Raw genomic sequence first — 20,289 nt, 5'->3', positions numbered from 1 at the left:
CCAGTTGTTTTCAAACACAATCTGGATCGAGCTGTGTTTCACATGGGAGGTTTGTGAACCTCATAATTTCCATTTATGAACGAAAGATTTTCTACATGCCTCCGTTGAGAAACTACATCACCCCTAGGTAATGGTTCAAACGGCTTTAAGCACTATGGGTCTTAACATCTGAGGTCATTAGTCCCCTAGACTTAAAACTAATTAAACCTAACTAACCTAAGAACATCACACACATCCATGCCCGAGGCAGGATTTGAACCTGCGACCGTAGCAGCGGCGCCCTAGGTAATGGTGTGGTCCATTGTAACATCAAAACAACTTATTGGTCCGTTCCTTCTTCGCAATACAGTGAGCTCAGACCAGGGGACCGGCTGATGTGGCCGTGCAGTTGTAGGCACTACAGTCTGGAACCGGGCGACCGCTACGGTCGCAGGTTCGAATCCTGCCTCGGGCATGGATGTCCTTAGGTTGATGATGATGATGAGTCCCATACTTCTTTACAGAGCGTAGGGGAGCGACGCGGGAGACCCGCGCTGCCTTACTAGGCAAGGTCCTAGTGGAGGTGGTTTGCCATTGCCTTTGACATCCGGCCGTAATGGGGATGAATGATAATGATGAATACGACACAACAACGGCCAGTCATCTCGAGGCAGGAAAAATCCCTCACCCCACTGGGAATCGAACCCGGGACCCTGTGCTCGGGAAGCGAGAACGCTACCGCGAGACCACAAGCTAGGTTAGTTACGCTTAATTAGTTCTAAGTTCTAGCCGACTGATGACCTCAGAAGTTAAGTCGCATAGTGCTCGCAGCCATTTGAACCATTCAGACCAGGGCCTAGTCGTGTTGGAAGATCAAGTTTGGCCAATTGTGTCCACGTACGACAAAATCTACAACCTCATAGTTATGCTAGTTGATGCCGTGCCACAGATTGCAACAAGTGTAAGCAAATGGCTGGTTGCGTCACCACAGTCCTCAGACTGCTCAGTGCGTGGCCCTGATCTACACTGTGTGCATTCTTATTGTAGGTCTAGACAAAGGAGTATGCTAGATGATTTCGAAGTTCGTACCCTGCATGTTGTCACTAATGTACTACAAGCGTTCTTGCTGAAATCGACTAAGGAGATTGGCAAACGATTGAAGAAACTGGTGAAAAATCCTTGCGCCTATGTGGAAACCAGTATGTAGCATTCCGCTGATCGCAGTAAAACTTGTTTGAGTAAAATAGATCAGTTGTGTAGGTAAACAGGTACTTGCTGTAGTTGTAGAGCCTCGCATGCCAGTCGGTGCCTGTCGCGTTCTCAGCCCCGCGTGTGTGTTCCTTGTTGCCCGCAGGATGGTGGCGGCGCCGGGGCAGAGCCCGCAGCCCACGACGGCGGCGCCGCCGGACCGCGAGCGCCAGCAGGACGCGTGCCGCGGCTTCGACTTCCTGGCGGGGCCGCAGCGGGACATCTGCAGCAGCCGGCGCGGCGTCATGCCCGTGAGTAGCGCCATCTGTGGGGCTTCTGGCCGGGGGCCTGCAAGCTTAGTAACGTGCCGCCAACGTGCTATTACACGCATGGGTTGCCTGCATGCCGGGGCACGGGTTGCGGCGAGGACAACAGCGGGATGCTTCGTCACAATTCCCAAAACCCACAGACTTTGGTCGACACACACAGGCACACGCGCGCGCACACAAACACACACACACACACACACACACACACACACACACACACACACACACAATTGCTCTCCCAATATATTTCATCGCTTCCTAAGCTGAGTTTTCATCTCCGTCCAGTGGTGATCGAAAGTGAATAGTTGTCCACCTTGCAGGTTCGAACAGACATCATACTACAGTAGTAGATAAAATATCGATATATCGATAATACGCCAATAAAATATCGATACGTGCCAGTCCTTTCGCAATACAGATTCGTCGATGTATCTATATAGAAATGGCAATATCGAATGGCGACATTTTTATTTTATATTTTTTTTCGCAATTTTGATAAATATTTGAAGTTGTTATTTTAAAAATGTAGTAGAAGATACTTTTACTTTCTCTGTGTGAAGGAGCCTTACTACTTGTTGTGCTTTCATCACGTCCCGTCTTTCTCTTCGACTGTGTGAATCAAGTATAGATGGCACAAAGAAGAAGTCCGACTGCACTGGGGAGTGGCGGTGTGATTCCAATAACATGATACCAGTGAGAAGAAATAACATTAGCATCTGCCAAACACTTCATGACTACCATAATTATCACATAAACTCGAAGGTACGACAATATATTAGCTGCACTTCCATTATACAATATTAAGCACAGAACGTGGTTGCATCGCTAACTGCTGACAGTCTTGGTCGGTGGTCTGAACCTTTTGCCACTCATATACAGAAGTACCTACACTTTCTGGCCGAGCGGTTCTAGGCGCTTCAGTCTGGATCCACGCGACCGCTACGGTCGTAGGTTCGAATCCTGCCTCGGGCATGGACGTGTGTGATGTCCTTAGGTTATTTAGGTTTAAGTAGTTCTAAGTTCTACGGGACTGATGACCTCCGATGTTAAGTCCCATAGTGCTCAGAGCCATTTGAACCTACACGGTCTACTGCACATATCTTGCGACTTGATCCACTGGCACTGACACATGTTTTCTCCGGATGTGTACTTCTTCAAAGTCAAACTCAGTGACCTGTAAAGCTCTTCGGTCAGATCTTTAAGGCTTATCAGGCATTTTAATGCTGTATAATCTTTTATGACCTTGAAACGCCTAACACATAGGTAGCAATGGAAACATATACCATAAACCAGGCTGAGCATCTCCTTCTCTGCAGCAGAATTTTTTCCGCCTTATATACCTGCCTAGGAGCATGTGGTATTGGGAGTTCTGCCCCATCTGTTTCCCGGCTTAATGTGCTCTCTGAAGCATGGTTGTTGGTATCGCCATGAAAGTATAAGCTGCTTTTGGTAATCTCGGAAATTGAGGACAGGACAAGAGGTCAATTTTTTTTTTGGTAATCAGTCTACTGACTGGTTTGATGCGGCCCGCCACGAATTCCTTTCCTGTGCTTCTTCATCTCAGAGTAGCACTTGCAACCTACGTCCTCAATTATTTGCTTGACGTATTCCAATCTCTGTCTTCCTCTACAGTTTTTGCCCTCTACAGCTCCCTCTAGTACCATGGAAGTCATTCCCTCATGTCTTAGCAGATGTCCTATCATCCTGTCCCTTCTCCTTATCAGTTGTTTTCCACATATTCCTTTCCTCTCCGATTCTGCGTAGAACCTCTTCATTCCTTACCTTATCAGTCCACCTAATTTTCAACATTCGTGTATAGCACCACATCTCAAATGCTTCGATTCTCTTCTGTTCCGGTTTTCCCACAGTCCATGTTTCACTACCATACAATGCTGTACTCCAGACGTACATCCTCAGAAATTTCTTCCTCAAATTAAGGCCGGTATGTGATATTAGTAGACTTCTCTTGGCCAGAAATGCCTTTTTTGCCATAGCGAGTCTGCTTTTGATGTCCTCCTTGCTCCGTCCGTCATTGGTTATTTTACTGCCTAGGTAGCAGAATTCCTTAATTTCATTGACTTCGTGACCATCAATCCTGATGTTAAGTTTCTCGCTGTTCTCATTCCTACTACTTCTCATTACCTTCGTCTTTCTCCGATTTACTCTCAAACCATACTGTGTACTGTTCATTCCGTTCAGCAGATCATTTAATTCTTCTTCACTTTCACTCAGGATAGCAATGTCATCAGCGAATCGTATCATTGATATCCTTTCACCTTGTATTTTAATTCCACTCCTGAACCTTTCTTTTATTTCCATCATTGCTTTCTCGATGTACAGATTGAAGAGTAGGGGCGAAAGGCTACAGCTTTGTCTTACACCCGTCTTCATACGAGCACTTCGTTCTTGATCGTCCACTCTTCTTATTCCCTCTTGGTTGTTGTACGTATTGTATATGACCCGTCTCTCCCTATAGCTTACCCCTACTTTTTTCAGAATCTCGAACAGCTTGCACCATTTTATATTGTCGAACGCTTTTTCCAGGTCGACAAATCCTATGAAAGTGTCTTGATTTTTCTTTAGCCTTGCTTCCATTATTAGCCGTAACGTCAGAATTGCCTCTCTCGTCCTTTACTTTTCCTAAAGCCAAACTGATCGTCACCTAGCGCATTCTCAATTTTCTTTTCCATTCTTCTGTATATTATTCTTGTAAGCAGCTTCGATGCATGAGCTGTTAAGCTGATTGTGCGATAATTCTCGCACTTGTCAGCTCTTGCCGTCTTCGGAATTGTGTGGATGATGCTTTTCCGAAAGGCAGATGGTATATCGCCAGACTCATATATTCTATACACCAACGTGAATTGTCGTTTTGTTGCCACTTCCCCCAATGATTTTAGAAATTCTGATGGAATGTTATCTATCCCTTCTGCCTTATTTGACCGTAAGTCCTCCAAAGCTCTTTTAAATTCCGATTCTAATACTGGATCCCCTATCTCTTCTAAATCGACTCCTGTTTCTTCTTCTATCACATCAGACAAATCTTTACCCTCATAGAGGCTTTCAATGTATTCTTTCCACCTATCTGCTCTCTCCTCTGCATTTAACAGTGGAATTCCCGTTGCACTCTTAATGTTACCACCGTTGCTTTTAATGTCACCAAAGGTTGTTTTGACTTTCCTGTATGCTGAGTCTGTCCTTCCGACAATCATATCTTTTTCGATGTCTACAACCAGCATTTCCCAGGGACTGGTCCTTCAATTATCCTGTCATGGAGTTGCAGGTTTAGAAATTCCTCCATCGTCGATTATAGGTGATGTGGAACCTGGTATGGCTTCCTATACTGCCAACGGTTCGTTCTCAGTGGTAATCCTATGTTACGTTATTGATGTAGCTGGCAGTGGTCTAGCAGGATTAAATAACTCTGTTCTTTTCGTGAAAATGCAACACTTTTCCTCACAACATGACTAAATCAGCTAACTGACCCAGTTTCAAAGACTTTACACTGTTCAGTTCTTCTTTCTCTACCACTTCCAGATTGGCTGTCAGTGTATGACATCATAGCTCCACTACCGTTGATCCAAAATTACCTACACTGGTGGGCATAACCCAGCTACCAGCAACTACTTGCACGTATGACAAACCAAGGCATATAAAGCACTATGCTATGTCCAGTTCTTCATTTTCTGCCAAAGGTTCAACTATACATAACACATTAATTGATAGATCTACTCCTGCATCCACACAGACTAGATGCCTTGCGCCTTGGTACTTTATCCCATGAGTACTTCCGCACTTGCCCGGAAGTCTTCCTTTTCCACTCAGAAGTTCATCCATGCTAAACTGAGAAAACTACCGCCTCCACCTACACCACTGAATATACGATGAAATGCGTTCAACTTCTTCGCACCAAATGCACCTTTACTTGAAACAGATACATGTTACCCTGTATCCAATAAAAATATATGTTCGTCCTCCAACAAACACGGTTAAGTCTGCCGCTGATTCAGCTTTTCTTTTAATACCAGAGTGTTAGCTGTATCCTGCATCCACATTGTGCCTTTGGGAACCAGTGCGGACATAACCATTCAAAATCTCCAAATGTCTTAACACATACGGCACTTAGGTCCCCTATAATTCCGCGTAATGTGACCACGTTGAGAAGAACGGTAACATACGATTTCGGCACTAAAGACCAATTTCTTTTCCCATGTCTTGGTCACTGCATCCATCTGTGCTAACACTGTCGCAGCCGTTACGGTTTCGTTTAAGGCTTTTGGGAATTGTAGTCATGTTGTTGTTGTTGTTGTTGTGGTCTTCAGTCCTGAGACTGGTTTGATGCAGCTCTCCATGCTACCCTATCCTGTGCAAGCTCCTTCATCTCCCAGTACTTACTGCAACCTACATCCTTCTGAATCTGCTTAGAGTATTCATCTCTTGTTCTCCCGCTACGATTTTTACCCTTCACACTACCCTCCAATGCTAAATTTGTGATCCCTTGATGCCTCAGAACATGTCCTACCAACCGGTCCCTCCTTCTTGTCAAGTTGTGCCACAAACTCCTCTTCTCCCCAATTCTATTCAATACCTCCTCATTAGTTATGTGATCTACCCATCTAATCTTCAGCATCATATCTCGCATGAAATTTCAGCTGGAAAACCCCGCAAAAATGCGTCTAGCGCCCTTTTGTTTTGCTTCTTGCGGAATGGCCCTGTTAGCATTGTCGTCATCCGTTAACTCATAACTGATTTTCAGTTTTCTAATTCGATAAAAAAAGCAGTCCGCACACTCTCTGTCTTTGTACTATGTCATTGAGCTGCTCACGATAAAAACTGCCTAAAAAGATTGAACATTAAGCAACTTCTCACGGCACTCAACATATGCCCTAACCCTGTAAACTTTAATCGATCCATACTTACGAGGGAACCTCCACATCGCACCCCCCTCAGATTTAGTTATAAGTTGCACAGTGGATAGGCCTTGAAAAACTGAACACAGATCAATCGAGAAAACAGGAAGAAGTTGTGTGGAACTATGAAAAAAATAAGCAAAATATGCAAACTGAGTAGTCCATGCGCAAGATAGGCAACATCAAGGAAAGGGTGAGCTCAGGACCGCCGTGGTCCCGTGGTTAGCGTGAGCAGCTGCGGAACGAGAGGTCCTTGGTTCAAGTTTTCCTTCAAGTGTAAAGTTTACTTTCTTTATTTTCGCAAAGTTATGATCTGTCCGTTCATTCATTGACGCCTCTGTTCACTGTAATAAGTTTATGTTTTGTCTGTGTTTTGCGACCGCACCGCAAAACTGTGCAATTAGTAGACGAAAGGACGTGCCTCTCCAATGCGAACCGAAAACATTTTATCGCAAGGTCATAGGTCAACCGATTCCTCCACAGGAAAACACGTCTTATAAATTCTGTACGACACTGGTGACGGCATGTGCGTCACATGCAGGAATATGTTGTCGACCCACCTAACTTGTACACATGGCGAATGGGTAAAAAGATTCTTCTACCTTCCCCGATTTAGGTTTTCTTGTGGATGTGATAATCACTCCCAAAAAAGTGATGAAAACTTAAGAGTTCGTCACATAACCTGCAACAAATGAATGCAACAGTTTAGGTGTAGCGTCCCCATACTACGGCGCAGTTAACTCGCATCGGACGGACGGACAGGTAATAATTGTCTGAAAATAAAAAATTGAACTTTTCACTCGAGGTAAGACTTGAACCAAGGACCTCTCGTTCCGCAGCTGCTCACGCTAGCCACTGGACCACGGCACTCCTGATCTCATACTGTCCTTGAAGTTTCCTATCTTGTGCATGGACTGCTCAGTTTGTTTATTTTGCTTATTTTTTCATAGTTCCACACAACTTCTTCCTGTTTTCTCGATTGATCTGTGTTCAGTTTTTCAAGGCCTATCCACTGTGCCAACTTATAACTAAATCTGAGGGGGGTTGGATGGGGAGGTTCTCTTGTTAGTAACCATTCCTCATTCCATCCCTCAGTTTTACAGCTGTTAGTAAATGATCTATAAATGGAAAAATATCTTCCCCTGGCCTCCTTACTGGTGAGATATTACTGTTACGAAGACGTAGAGACACGTTAGGAGACCACTGTTCCCTTCTCTTCTTCCCTGCCAGACTATAAAGCTCCTTAAATAATTCTAAATTATTAGCTTGCCTTTGAGCAACCTAACCCAACATGTCACGTTGAATTGCTTCCTGAGCTAAAACCTATTCACCTGGTGCCATTTTGATTACTATAATTACTACCATAAGTTCCTCCTCCATAGCTGAGTGTTCAGTGCAGCAGAACATCATGTGAGGGGCCAGGGTTCGATTCCTGGCCTGGCCAGAAAGTTTCTCTGATCGGGGACTGGGTATTGTGTTGTCTTAAACAGCATTTCATCTTCATCGACACGCAAGTCGCCGAAGAGGCGTTAACTAAAAAAGACTTGCACCAGGCGACCGGTCTACCTGGTGGGACGCCCTAGCCGCAGGCACACTACCAAAAGGACAAAGTAAGAATATTACTGAGTTCAAAGGAAGAAGAAGTAAATAATCATACACGAACACACAGTTCATTACGTCGACACTAAAGTGTTCTTCTTCTGTTGCTGCAGACATAGAACTACCATTTCAACCTGCAAAAAATGGTTCAAATGGCTCTAAGCACTATGGGACTTTGCGTCTGAGGTCATCAGTCCCCTAGACTTAAAACTACTTAAACCTAACTAACCTAAGGACATCACACACATCCATGCCCGAGGCAGGATTCGAACCTGCGAGCGTAGTAGCAGCGCGGTTCCGGACTGAAGCGCCTAGAACCGTTCGGCCACAGCGGCCGGCTTTCAGCCTGCACCAGTACTTCTGTTGCCACTTGTAGAGGGCATGGATTTTCTCTGGTTGAGGATGGTGGATCAGGATGAGTCTAAACGCACTCAAAAGCGGTGCTATTCGTTTATTACTCCAATAGTTCGTAGTACAAGCTCAAACTCAAATCAGGCAGTGCTGGAAGGCAATCCCTGATTCATGGACCTGGTGGGGAAGTGTTGTGGCAGGTCACCAATGGCTGCTATCTTCAATGTGGCCCAAGAATAGTGCGACCTTGCATAGTAAACATTACTGGTCTGGCAGCTGAATTTTGTCAGGGCTGATATGATAGGCTGATATGGCCTGCTAAGACACATCCACGAATTGCAAGTGACTTGCATAGACATCCAGGGAGCGAAACCTGGACCAGCAGCTGGCTCGCAGCAACTGTCGCTGGCAGGCTCGATAAATGGCTACGAGGACCTCAGTCCGACCCTCAGACCATCACGCGATGGCTCGAACCCCTAGCAGAAAGTTCTAGCAACATGACAGTTGATCAGAGTGGCCTTAGCAGAAGCCGACACTGTGACAGGTGTTGACTCGATAACTCGCCGATACGATGGACAATCAGTGGCCAGTACCCTCTGCACACGATGTTCGGAAATTCCCGTTAGAAACTTGTAGAACCTGTAGAGGGAAATGAATACATAATATGTTGAATAGGAACAGATGTCCAGAAACGTACCATTTCCATTCTACGACAGCTTCGATTCAGATGTCTAACGAGTTCATGTCTGCTGAGGGGAAAAAGAAAAGTTTCGGAGTTGCTTGTCCTGGTACGCAATAGGGTAGACAGGATGATGTGTACTACATCAGACGGTCACCTGATGCCACTTAATGCCTGACTTGCTGCGAGACCTATTCAAGACTACGCGTCTCGAGTTCAAAAACATGGTTCAGTACATGTTTTCCGAATACACAGACATACTTCTTGTGTATGGCAAAGATCGAGGTAGTTGAAAAGACACTGGTCGGCTGTATCACGAACTTTTTCCGCAACGTAGCACGCCATCGCACAAATTTCTTGCCCAAGTTACGCAGTGGCTCTGATAAACAGGTACCTTCACCTTGAAGAGGTGGGACTGCGGTGCTCCACAACAACTCCGCGCGCCCTTATTTGAAGAAAATGTACTACATTACGTTGAAGAGAACCCCGCAACAAATACTCGAACAGCTGCGTGTGCAATGGATGTTATCACAATATCACGTAAGCCACAGATACATCCTATCACTTACAAAGGGTACACACTATGGCTCCAGCCGATTTTCGACAACGTGCTGCGTACTGACGTGGTTCCTGCACCACTGCATCGACGCACGCGTGTTTCCATATCGAGTTCTGTTCACAGATGGATGTAAGATCGCTAGGGACTGTGTTCTGAATTCGCGAAACAGCCATGTTTGGGCAGAAGAAAACCGTCGTGCCACGCACGTGCATGGATTTCAGCACCAGTTTGGTATTAACGCGTGGGCAACTATTCTGGTGGGTCATGCGATTGGGTCATACCTTTTTCCACTCAAGCTAACTGGACCCATGAACTTCATTTGCCTACAAAACGTGTGGAGCCTTGGTTTCAGCATCATGATGTACCACCTCACTTCTCGCTTGCGGTTCAGAGACATCTCAACAGACGATATGGTGGTCCAACCGGCATGGCTGCATGATCACCGGATTTAACTCGTATGGACTACTTCTTGTGGGGTCTTATGAAAAGATTAATTTACGAGACGCCTGTAGAGACAGAGGAAGATCTGCTGGTACGAGGTCTGGCCGCTGCACTAGACATTGAAGAGACATCAGGTGGGACGGAAAGTGTGTGCCAGAACATGCTTCGTAGGAACAAGGCATATAACAACGTTTGTGATCGCCACATCGAGCTGCTGTTGTAATTCATCAGCACTGTTCTGAGTTAAACATATGAATTCAAACCGTTGTAGAATGGAAATTGGCCCGCATCTCGTGGTCGTGCGGTAGCGTTCTCGCTTCCCACGCCCGGGTTCCCGGGTTCGATTCCCGGCGGGGTCAGGGATTTTCTCTGCCTCGTGATGGCTGGGTGTTGTGTGCTGTCCTTAGGTTAGTTAGGTTTAAGTAGTTCTAAGTTCTAGGGGACTGATGACCATAGATGTTAAGTCCCATAGTGCTCAGAGCCATTTGAATGGAAATTATACGTTTCTGGACATGAGTTCCTGTTCAAAATATTATGTACTCTCTCCACTGTACAAGTCCTAGGAGTTTGTAACATGAATTTCCGAACACCCTGTATATGCACCAAACTGAGTTCGCTGTGATATTGCCGCTGGAAATTTTGCGTCTCCCACATGTTGAAGTCTTTCTGGTTTCAGTACTCGATTGGCCACTGATTAGCAGGTGCAGTGCCATGGCAGCATATTACTCCAAGTGGCTTGCTTTACGGCAACGAACTCTGTTGCCTAGGCCCATGTAGTTTGCAAATGGGTTAGTCAAAGTGCGTTTTTCATCTTAAAGACGGAGTCCACACAGCATACTTATCAAGAAGATGTAAAAGAAAGTCACAACACTTGGTCACTGGGAATGTGGAAATAAATACTTCGGTTCATGTTCACGTTACTCTGAATGAATGATCCCAATTCATTGTACGAAAACGGTTCAAAAACGTCACATGACCACCTCCGTCTTGATCACCAACCACTAACTGTGGGTTGAACGTCTTATTGGGCTGCCGGTACACCCGACGCCTTGCGTGATCTGGAAAGAGGCGAAATTGCCAAAGAAATGTTCAAATGTGTGTGAATTCCTATGGGACTTAACTGCTAAGGTCATCAGTCCCTAAGCTTACACACTACTTAACCTAAATTATCCTAATGACAAACAAACACACACACACACACACACACACACACACACACACACACACACACCCATGCCCGAGGGACGACTCGAACCTCCGCTGGGACCAGCCGCACAGTCCATTACTGCAGCGTCTCCAACCGCTCGGCTAATCCCGTGCGGCGCAAAATTGCTATTCGCTGGACCGCATTACATGCCCACAGTCAGTTATTGTCCAGTTTCGCCCACTGAAAACGTGAAGTTTTATGAGCTGTGCTGTTAGGTGGTGTGCTTCTGGTAGGTATCCTGCTCCAGTTGAGTACTATATGCAGGTCTCACCGCAATGTTTGATAGGAAACTTCTTGAGGTTGTTCTGCTTTCACTAACAGAAGCAATTTCTGTTGAAACCATTGTTACTGACACGGCGTGTCACGCATGTCCGATTCCTGTCCGTTAGGATCTTGTCCCGATTGCTGGTCATGAGCAGTCTTACAGTGCTGTGAGAGCTACAGCAACCTTGTAGATACCTTGGTCAGGCCTTGGCGATCCAGCAACAAACTGAGCAACTTCATTCACCGTGCGGTCTTGAGATTGTCCAAACGGGATGACTCCTTTCTGTCATTCTCTTACGTCTTAACTCTGACCCATCTTTATTGCGCTGATTCCGTACAATAAACTGCCATGTACATACCACTTCACTCCCATGACTTTACCAACGTTGGAGGGTCCCATGACTGCCTGTTGCCAGTTGATCGGCGTCTACAGCTCTTCTAAACGATCAGTGTGCTCTTTTAAGGGGCTCATTAATATTTTGACCGGTAAGTGAAAGAAAGCTCCCCACAAACTGGTAACTTAGTGGTTTGTGAGTTGCATACTCCCTACTGATTTATTCATGATCCGATGAGTGAGATTTAAGTTTTGCACTGATAGTGTTCTAACAATATAATTAGCTAAATCAAAGCGCAGATTTATACTGCATAGTACAAGGTGGACATAAAGTCTTTCCCTGATCACAAAAATTTATTTCTAAGGAACTGTGGTATTTAAGACTATGAGAATTGTTGCCACTCGTTAAGTTTTCTGACTACACTTCTGCATGTGCTGTGATGGTATCCGGTTTTGTTTCTCTCTCTCTCTCTCTCTCTCTCTCTCTCTCTCTCTCTTTCTCTCTCTCTCTGTCACTCTCTCATTTGTAACATGTAGTGAATCTTAGGAGTCTCCTGTCGCAATGGCGTCTACGCAGGAGGAAGTGGTGTGTTTTTTGTGGTTTCGTGAAACACGATTGCTTACTATAGTTGATCGACAGCTCCGAAGTGCTTATCATCGCGATGCTCCTGGTGTGAAGAACATCAAAAGATCGTACGAAAAGTTTAAAGCGGCTAGCTTTGTTGGTGAAAAGGCCAGAAGCGGTAGAAGAGGAGAGAGTGACAAAATTGTTGATACCGTGTGACAGCATTTCAGTGCAATCTGTGAAAATCGACCCATTATGTTCTCAGAGAAACAGACGTACCTAAGAGCACTGTGGTGAAGATGTTACAGAAATGGCTGCATTTCCATGCATACAAAGTGCGGCTCTTGCAAGCTTCGCAGCCAGAAGGTAGGCCCAAATGTGCTGAGTCTGCTAGAGACCTGAAGGAGGAATCGATGCATTACAGGAATTGTTTACTGGACATGTTGGAACTTTACCGTGAACCTCAGTTGCAGGAGTTTCAACCACGAGCAGCGTTTCAACAAGATAGTGCCACACAGAGTTATTTGCTCGCCAGTTCTCTGGTGAAACCTTTTTGGACAGATGGATCGGTAGAGACGATGCAACATCATGGTCACCATATTCACCAGACATAGACCTCATGACTTGTTTGTGGGTTTACGTTAAGGATAAGCTGTTTAGTTCGTCATTTCTTGATATGAAAACTCTGACGGCATGAATACGACTTGATGGAGAGGCGGTCCGGCAAGAGATGTTGGCAAACACATGCTAAGAAACTGAGTATCGCCTAGACGTTTTCCGGGCAAAAAATGGAACACAAGTGGAAGTATATTCATAAAAAAACTTTTGAGTTGGGTTACTATTTGCAACAAACGGCGTAACTGTTCAGATGGCTCTGAGCACTATGGGACTTAACTTCTGAGGTCAACAGTCCCCTAGAACTTAGAGCTACTTAAACCTAACTAACGTATGTTGTTGTTGTTTTGATCTTCAGTCCTGAGACTTGTTTGATGCAGCTCTCCATGCTACTCTATCCTGCGCAAGCTTCTTCATCTCCCAGTACTTACTGTAATCTACATCCTTCTGAATCTGCTTGGTGTATTCATCTCTTGGTCTCCCTCCACGCTGCCCTCCAATGCTAAATTTGTGATCCCCTGATGCCTCAGAACATGTCCTACCAACCGGTCCCTTCTTCTTGTCAAGTTGTGCCACAAACTCCTCCCCAATTCTATTCAATACCTCCACATTAGTTATGTGATCTACCCATCTAATCTTCAGCATTCTTCTGTAGCACCACATTTCGAAAGCTTCTGTTCTCTTCTTGTCCAAACTATTTATCGTCCATGTTTCACTTCCACACATCGATACACTCCATACAAATAGTTTCAGAAACGACTTAAATATATAATCGATGTTAACAAATTTCTCTCCTTCAGAAACGCTTTCCTTGCCATTGCGTCTACATTTTATATCCTCTCTACTTCGACCATCATCAGTTATTTTGCTCCCCAAATAGCAAAACTCTTTTACTACTTTAAGTATCTCATTCCCTAATCTAATTCCCTCACCATCACCAGACTTAATTTGACTATATTCCATTATCCTCATTTTGCTTTTGTGGTGTTCATCTTATAGCCTCCTTTAAATACACTGTCTATTCCGTTCAATTAACCTAAGGACATCACAAACCTCCATGCCCGAGGCAGGATTCGAACCTGCGACCGTAGCGGCCGCGCGGTTCCAGACTGTAGCGCCTAGAACCGCTCGGCCAACCCGTCCGGCCGCGTAAGTGTATGTAGTGCAGTTCCTTAGAAACAAATCTTCGTAATCAGGGAAGAGTTAATAGTGTATCTGTACTCTTTTTGGTGTGGTATCACTCCCATGTAAGAATTAAAAAATTGTTCACGTGGCTCTGAGCACTATGGGACGTAACAGCTGTGGTCATCAGTCCCCTAGAACTTAGAACTACTTAAACCTAACTAACCTAAGGACATCACTCACATCCATGCCCGAGGCAGGATTCGAACCTGCGACTGTAAGAATTCACCTTTAGACAGTGTAGCTTTGTAATTGTTTACTTTAAATTCTGATTGCAGTGTTATCTTTTCACGACCTTACGGCGAGTATGCACTATACGATTAATGTGTGCGGCGAAAATGATGTTGTTCCTGGTTGCAGGCAGTCGGCGTGGGCATGAAGACTGCTCTGGAGGAGTGCCAGTTCCAGTTTCGCATGAGCAGGTGGAACTGCTCCACCGTGCCCGGCAGCGGCACGCTTTTCGGCAACGTCATGACCATCAGTAAGTCTTACAATTACCGTACAGTAGACTTTGTGATAATGATGCTGCAGATCTCGCACCCATTCTGTATCCACCACTGAACAGGGAGAGTAGCTCTAAATTTGTTCTGCAACTATGCTCCGGTCACCACCATCGCACCATAATTACATACTCACCTTCAAAGTGTGCTGTATACAAACTAGTTTGATTTCTTGAAAAAGTAATGTATTGTACTGTAGCTTCACACCTTTGTAAAAATAAAGTTTTAACAAAATGTCAGTTTGGTTTGCAGAAAGGTTTTGCAACGGAAAACGCTATATATATTTTAACTAATGAAATATTAAATGCTCTGAGTAACCGGAACTCACCCGTTGGGATTTTTTGTGATCTCTCAAAGGTTTTTGATTATGTAAATGATGGAATACTTCTAGATAAGCTCAAGTACTGTGTTATAAATGAGACAGCGCTCAACTGATTTAAATCATACCTAACTTGAAGAGTGCAGAAAGTTGAAATAAGCAGTTCACGTAATATGCAAAAAACTGGTGATTTCTCAAACTGGGAACAATCAAGAATGAGGTGCCGCAAGGTTCGGTCTTGGGTCCTCTGCTGTTCTTAATATATATTAATGACTTGCCATTCTTTATTCACGAAGATGTAAAGCTGGTACTTTTTGGCGATGATACAAGTATAGCTATCACACCCAACAGACAAGAATTAACTGATGAAATTGTAAACGATGTTTTTCAGAAAATCCGTAAGTGCTTCTCTGCCAATGGGCTCTCATTAAACTTAGACAAAACACAATATATACAGTTCCACACAGTAAATGGAACGACACCATTAATAAATATAGACTTCGATCAGGAATCGGTAGCTAAGGTAGATCATACAAAATTTCTAGGTGTATGCATTGATGAGGGGTTGAGCTGGAAAAAACACACTGAAGATCTGCTGAAACGTTTGAGGTCACCTACTTATGCTATTAGGGTCATTGCAAATTTTAGCGATATACATCTGAGTAAATTAGCTTACCACGCCTATTTTCATTCTCTGCTTTCGTATGGCATCATATTCTGGGGTAACTTATCATTGAGTAAAAGAGTGTTCATTGCACAAAAGTTTGTAATCAGAATAATTGCTGGAGCTCATCCGAGATCATCCTGCAGACACTTATTTAAGGAGCTAGGGATCTTCACTGTAGCCTCACAAAAAAAAAAAAAAAAATATATATATATATATATATATATATATATATATATATTCACTTATGAATTTTTTATTAACAATCCGAACGAATTCAAAAGTAATAGCAGTGTACATGGCTACAACACTACGAGAAAGGATGATGTTCACTACTCAACGTTAAATCTAACTTTGTCTCAGAAGGGGGTAAATTATGCTGCCACCAAAGTCTTTGGTCACTTACCTAACAGCATCAAAAGTCTGACAGGTAGGCATATAGCATTTAAAAGGAAATTAAAAGAATTTCTGAGTGGCAACTCCTTCTACTCATTAGGTGAATTTTTGGATATAGTAAGTGGGTAATTTCCCTCTCCCGCACAAAAAAAAATTATTGTCATGTAAATATTAAGTGTCATGTAATATTTTGTGTAATGTAATATCTTGTATAGACATCTTTTATTAACATGACATGTTCCACATCAGTACTAAGTGTCGTATTCATGATCTATGGAACAAGTACTTAAAAAAAATTCTACTCCCACTGGGCTGCTTGATTAGAGACTAGTCAATAAATAAATTGTGTTATAAAGCACCTTCTTAACTGACACGTGTACAGGTTGGACAAAATAAAACTGTCGCAGAAAACGTTCCAATCACCTTGAACATGCAACCCAACTTACATTGTCCTTACTGGGGAAAACGGTGTAAGTTGGGTTGCCTCTCTTAAAGTGCATGAATTATTTTTGGGGCCTGTTTTATTTTGCCCAACCTGAATTCCTTTTTAAAGTTCTGTCTATTCACCTTCAGGTCTCCTGTCATGGAGTTACAGTCTGCAGACCTTTTTAGCATTCTGTGAAAGAACAAAGTTGTTCAGATGATCATATGTGGCAAGTTAAAAACTTGCTGTGGTGTCACCGCCAAACACCATACTTGCTAGGTGGTAGCCTTTAAATCGGCCGCGGTCCGGTAGTATACGTCGGACCCGCGTGTCGCCACTATCAGTGATTGCAGACCGAGCGGCGCCACACGGCAGGTCTAGAGAGACGTCCTAGCACTCGCCCCAGTTGTACAGCAGACTTTGCTAGCGATGGTTCACTGACAAATTACGCTCTCATTTGCCGAGACGATAGTTAGCATAGCCTTCAGCTACGTCATTTGCTACGACCTAGCAAGGCGCCATTATCATTTGCTATTTATCTTGTGATACATGTACCGTCAGACCGATGTTCACCAATTATGAATTAAAGTTAAGTATTCCAGTAGTTACTTACGTTCTTTGCTACTATAAATTCTCTTACCTGTTCCAGACCTCACGCCAGCCTGCGTGAGCTTAAAAGAGTGCCCTTTCGGCTACCTCACAGTGGCTTGGCTGTCTTGCCAAGTCACAACACTTGCCAAGATTCAAACCCTCATCCCCAACTTTCACGGGCAGTGCGCTACCATCCGATCTCACCTCCCAAAGATTCTCATAGTGTGAGCTCGCCACAAGTTTCTCTCCTTTCACATACAATCATAGCAGCACGCACTCTTCATTGTCACTGTTATCGTTGACTTCCCGAGTGAGAGTGATGCTAGTCTATCCTGTGCGATTTTTTCCATCTCTGCTCAACTACAGCAACGTACATCCATTTGAATCTCTATTCAAACCGTGATCTCCCTCTACAGTTTTAACCCCTCCACATTACCCTCCATTACCGAATTCACAATTGCGCGGTGCCTCAGGACGTGTCCTCCCACCCGAGCCTTTCAGTCAGCCACGTTGTGCCACAAAATTTCATTTCTCCCAATTCGTTTCACTACTTGTTTATTAATTATCCGATCTACCTATCTAATCATCAGCATTCGCCTGTAGCGCCACATTTCAAAAGCTTCTGTTCATTTCTTGTCTCTGCTGTTTGCTGTTCACGTTGCACTGATGCTGGTCCTCGCTACACCGGAGTATATTTAAAATACACTGTCGTCGCTACTTAATATGACGGAAGTCGGTCATCAGAGCGAATGCTTTGGCGATTACCATCTCTGTGTCAGCGCAGACGGCACCTAACTGTCTCCATTTGCACTGGAGGTGTGGGACGTATGAGGAGCTTACTTATGTTTGCAACAGCAAAGCAGAACCCAAAATTTCTGTTGTGGTTGGCAGGAGAGCCAACACCGTGTTACTAGAGGAGGCCGAAAGGCACGCGTTTTAGCTCACGCAGGCTGGCGTGAGGTCTGGAACAGGACAAGGAAATTAGAATTTAGAAAAAACGGACGTAGCTGGTGGAATACTTAACTTTAATCCATTAATGATGAACGTCGGTCTTGACGGAACGTGATTCACAATATCAATAGTAACTGATAATGGCGCCTTGCTAGGTCGTAGCAAATGACGTAGCTGAAGGCTATGCTAAACTATCGTCTCGGCAAACGAGAACGTAAGTAGGCAGTGAACCATCGCTAGCAAAGTCGGCTGTACAACTGGGGCGAGTGCTAGGAATTCTCTCGACCTGCCGTGTGGCAGCGCTCGGTCTGCAATCACTGACAGTGGCGACACGCGGGTCCGACGTATACTAACGGATCGCGGCCGATTTAAAGGCTACCACCTAGCAAGTGTGGTGTCTGGTGTTGACACCACAATTTCTATACAAAAAAAAAAGCCTAATGTGTTCTCGTCCCAGCAGAGAGGTAGCACGTAGAGCTGAAGTCCGCTGCTCTTGCTGTAAGACTGTGGTGGAACTACTAATATAAAAAACAGAAAACTGATCACAGAAATTGAGCGGTAAAAAAACGTGCGCCTACGAGAGTCATACGTTTTATTGCGAATCATCCTAATTATTGACAAATATTAATCCTTGCTCATTGTTAAACATGGTAGAAAATATATAAATGTTTCACAATAAAATTACGTTTCCTAAGCACAGTTTTAGTCTGCCGCGCTCACAGAGATGCGATCTTGGTCGCACAGCATTTCGTAGTATTAGGAGCTTACTTTCCAGCTAAAGGCTATACTGTGTGGTGCGGTAACTAAAAGCTGTATTGTTCGGCCCTTCTGCTAAGAGCTGAACTGTCTGCTGCTAAGAGTTGAACTGTCTGGCATCAATCGCTTTGCTAGGCGGTCAATCGGTACGAAACCGATGGCGCTCGAAGTTCTTGGGCTCTTTCTCATTACTCAAACATTCCTCAAAAATTGACACTAAAACAAAGTTTAGACTCTGTTGTGATAGCTTAGTATTAAGAGGTTCTCCCCTATTATTATAAACAGTGATAATTGTACTTTAGCTATAATTAATAAATGATACTCTGGTCCAAGGCTAATCCTTCCATCTTCTATCACAGCAGCATATCAGATCACTAGAGCACTCTTTTTCAGTTGGTGCAATTTCTTACGATTTCTCACGATATATCCATTTGTAGTAGAGTCTGTTTTTATACCTAACTCTATTTTATGACCTCTGTGTCAGCTAATGCATCGTCGCTCAACTGAGATGTGAAATGTGGGAATAAAGTTTGTGGCTCCCGTAGCCAGAAATGTTGCGCATCCCCTCCTATGTGAGATTTCTAAAATTTGAATGTTCTCATAGATATATGACATTTCAGAAATAAGTTATTCTTAGTGCCTTTTGGATGAGAACGTAAAAAGCAGAGACTTCTCAGTAGTAGTGCTATCATATTAAACTTCGATTCCCAAATGATTCCCACGATTAAATTTTACAAACATTGAATTCAATAAGCAAAATAAGACAACATTAATTTCCAATTCCAAGACAGCTAATCAGTATTTACCAAAGAAACAGATATTACTAGTTAATTAGCTAATATATCACGACATTGTTGATGCTGCAGGCCAAATTACTCACTCAGTTCACCTACTCAATCATTAGTAGATGAAATTATTCCTTATTTAATTACACTTTTAAGTATAATGACAAACATAAAGTACACTACTGACCATTAAAATTACTACACCACGAAGATGACGTGCTACAGACGCGAAATTTAACCGACAGGAAGAAGATTCTGTGATATGCAAATGATTAGCTTTTCAGAGCATTCACACAAGGTTGGCTCCGGTGGCGACACCTACAACGTGCTGACATGAGGAAAGTTTCAGACCGTACCATGACGTTTCCGACTTTGATAAAGGTCGGATTGTAGCCTATCGCGATTGCGGTTTATCTTATTGCGACATTGCTGCTCGCGTTGGTCGAGATCCAATGTCTGTTAGCAGAATATGGAATCGGTGGGTTCAGGAGGGTAATATGGAACGCCGTGATGGATCCCAACGGCCTCGTATCACTAGCAGTCGAGATGACAGGCATCTTATCCGCATGGCTGTAACGGGTCGTGCAGCCACGTCTCAATCCCTGAGTCAACAGATGGGGACGTTTGCAAGACAACAACCATCTGCACGAACAGTTCGACGACGTTTGCAGCAGCACGGACTATCAGCTAGGAGACCATGGCTG

The 20,289-nt window shown here is 44.0% G+C and overlaps 1 protein-coding gene across 1 annotated transcript in view; it reads left to right on the top strand.

Moving 5' to 3' along the window:
* The first annotated feature begins 1,334 nt into the window (after window positions 1-1,334).
* LOC126484697 (protein Wnt-1-like) overlaps window positions 1,335-20,289 on the top strand; it is a 62,271-nt gene continuing 43,316 nt past the window's right edge. Inside the window, exons 1-2 of the mRNA XM_050108293.1 lie at window positions 1,335-1,478; window positions 14,560-14,680. Coding sequence (XP_049964250.1) covers window positions 1,335-1,478; window positions 14,560-14,680 — 265 coding nt within the window. The remainder of the gene's footprint in view (window positions 1,479-14,559; window positions 14,681-20,289) is intronic.

Source organism: Schistocerca serialis, chromosome 6, assembly GCF_023864345.2.
Source record: "Schistocerca serialis cubense isolate TAMUIC-IGC-003099 chromosome 6, iqSchSeri2.2, whole genome shotgun sequence".
In the NCBI taxonomy this organism is placed as follows: domain Eukaryota; kingdom Metazoa; phylum Arthropoda; class Insecta; order Orthoptera; family Acrididae; genus Schistocerca; species Schistocerca serialis.
Note: the sequence above shows the minus strand (reverse complement) of the source record. Positions and strands in the feature narration are given on the sequence as shown.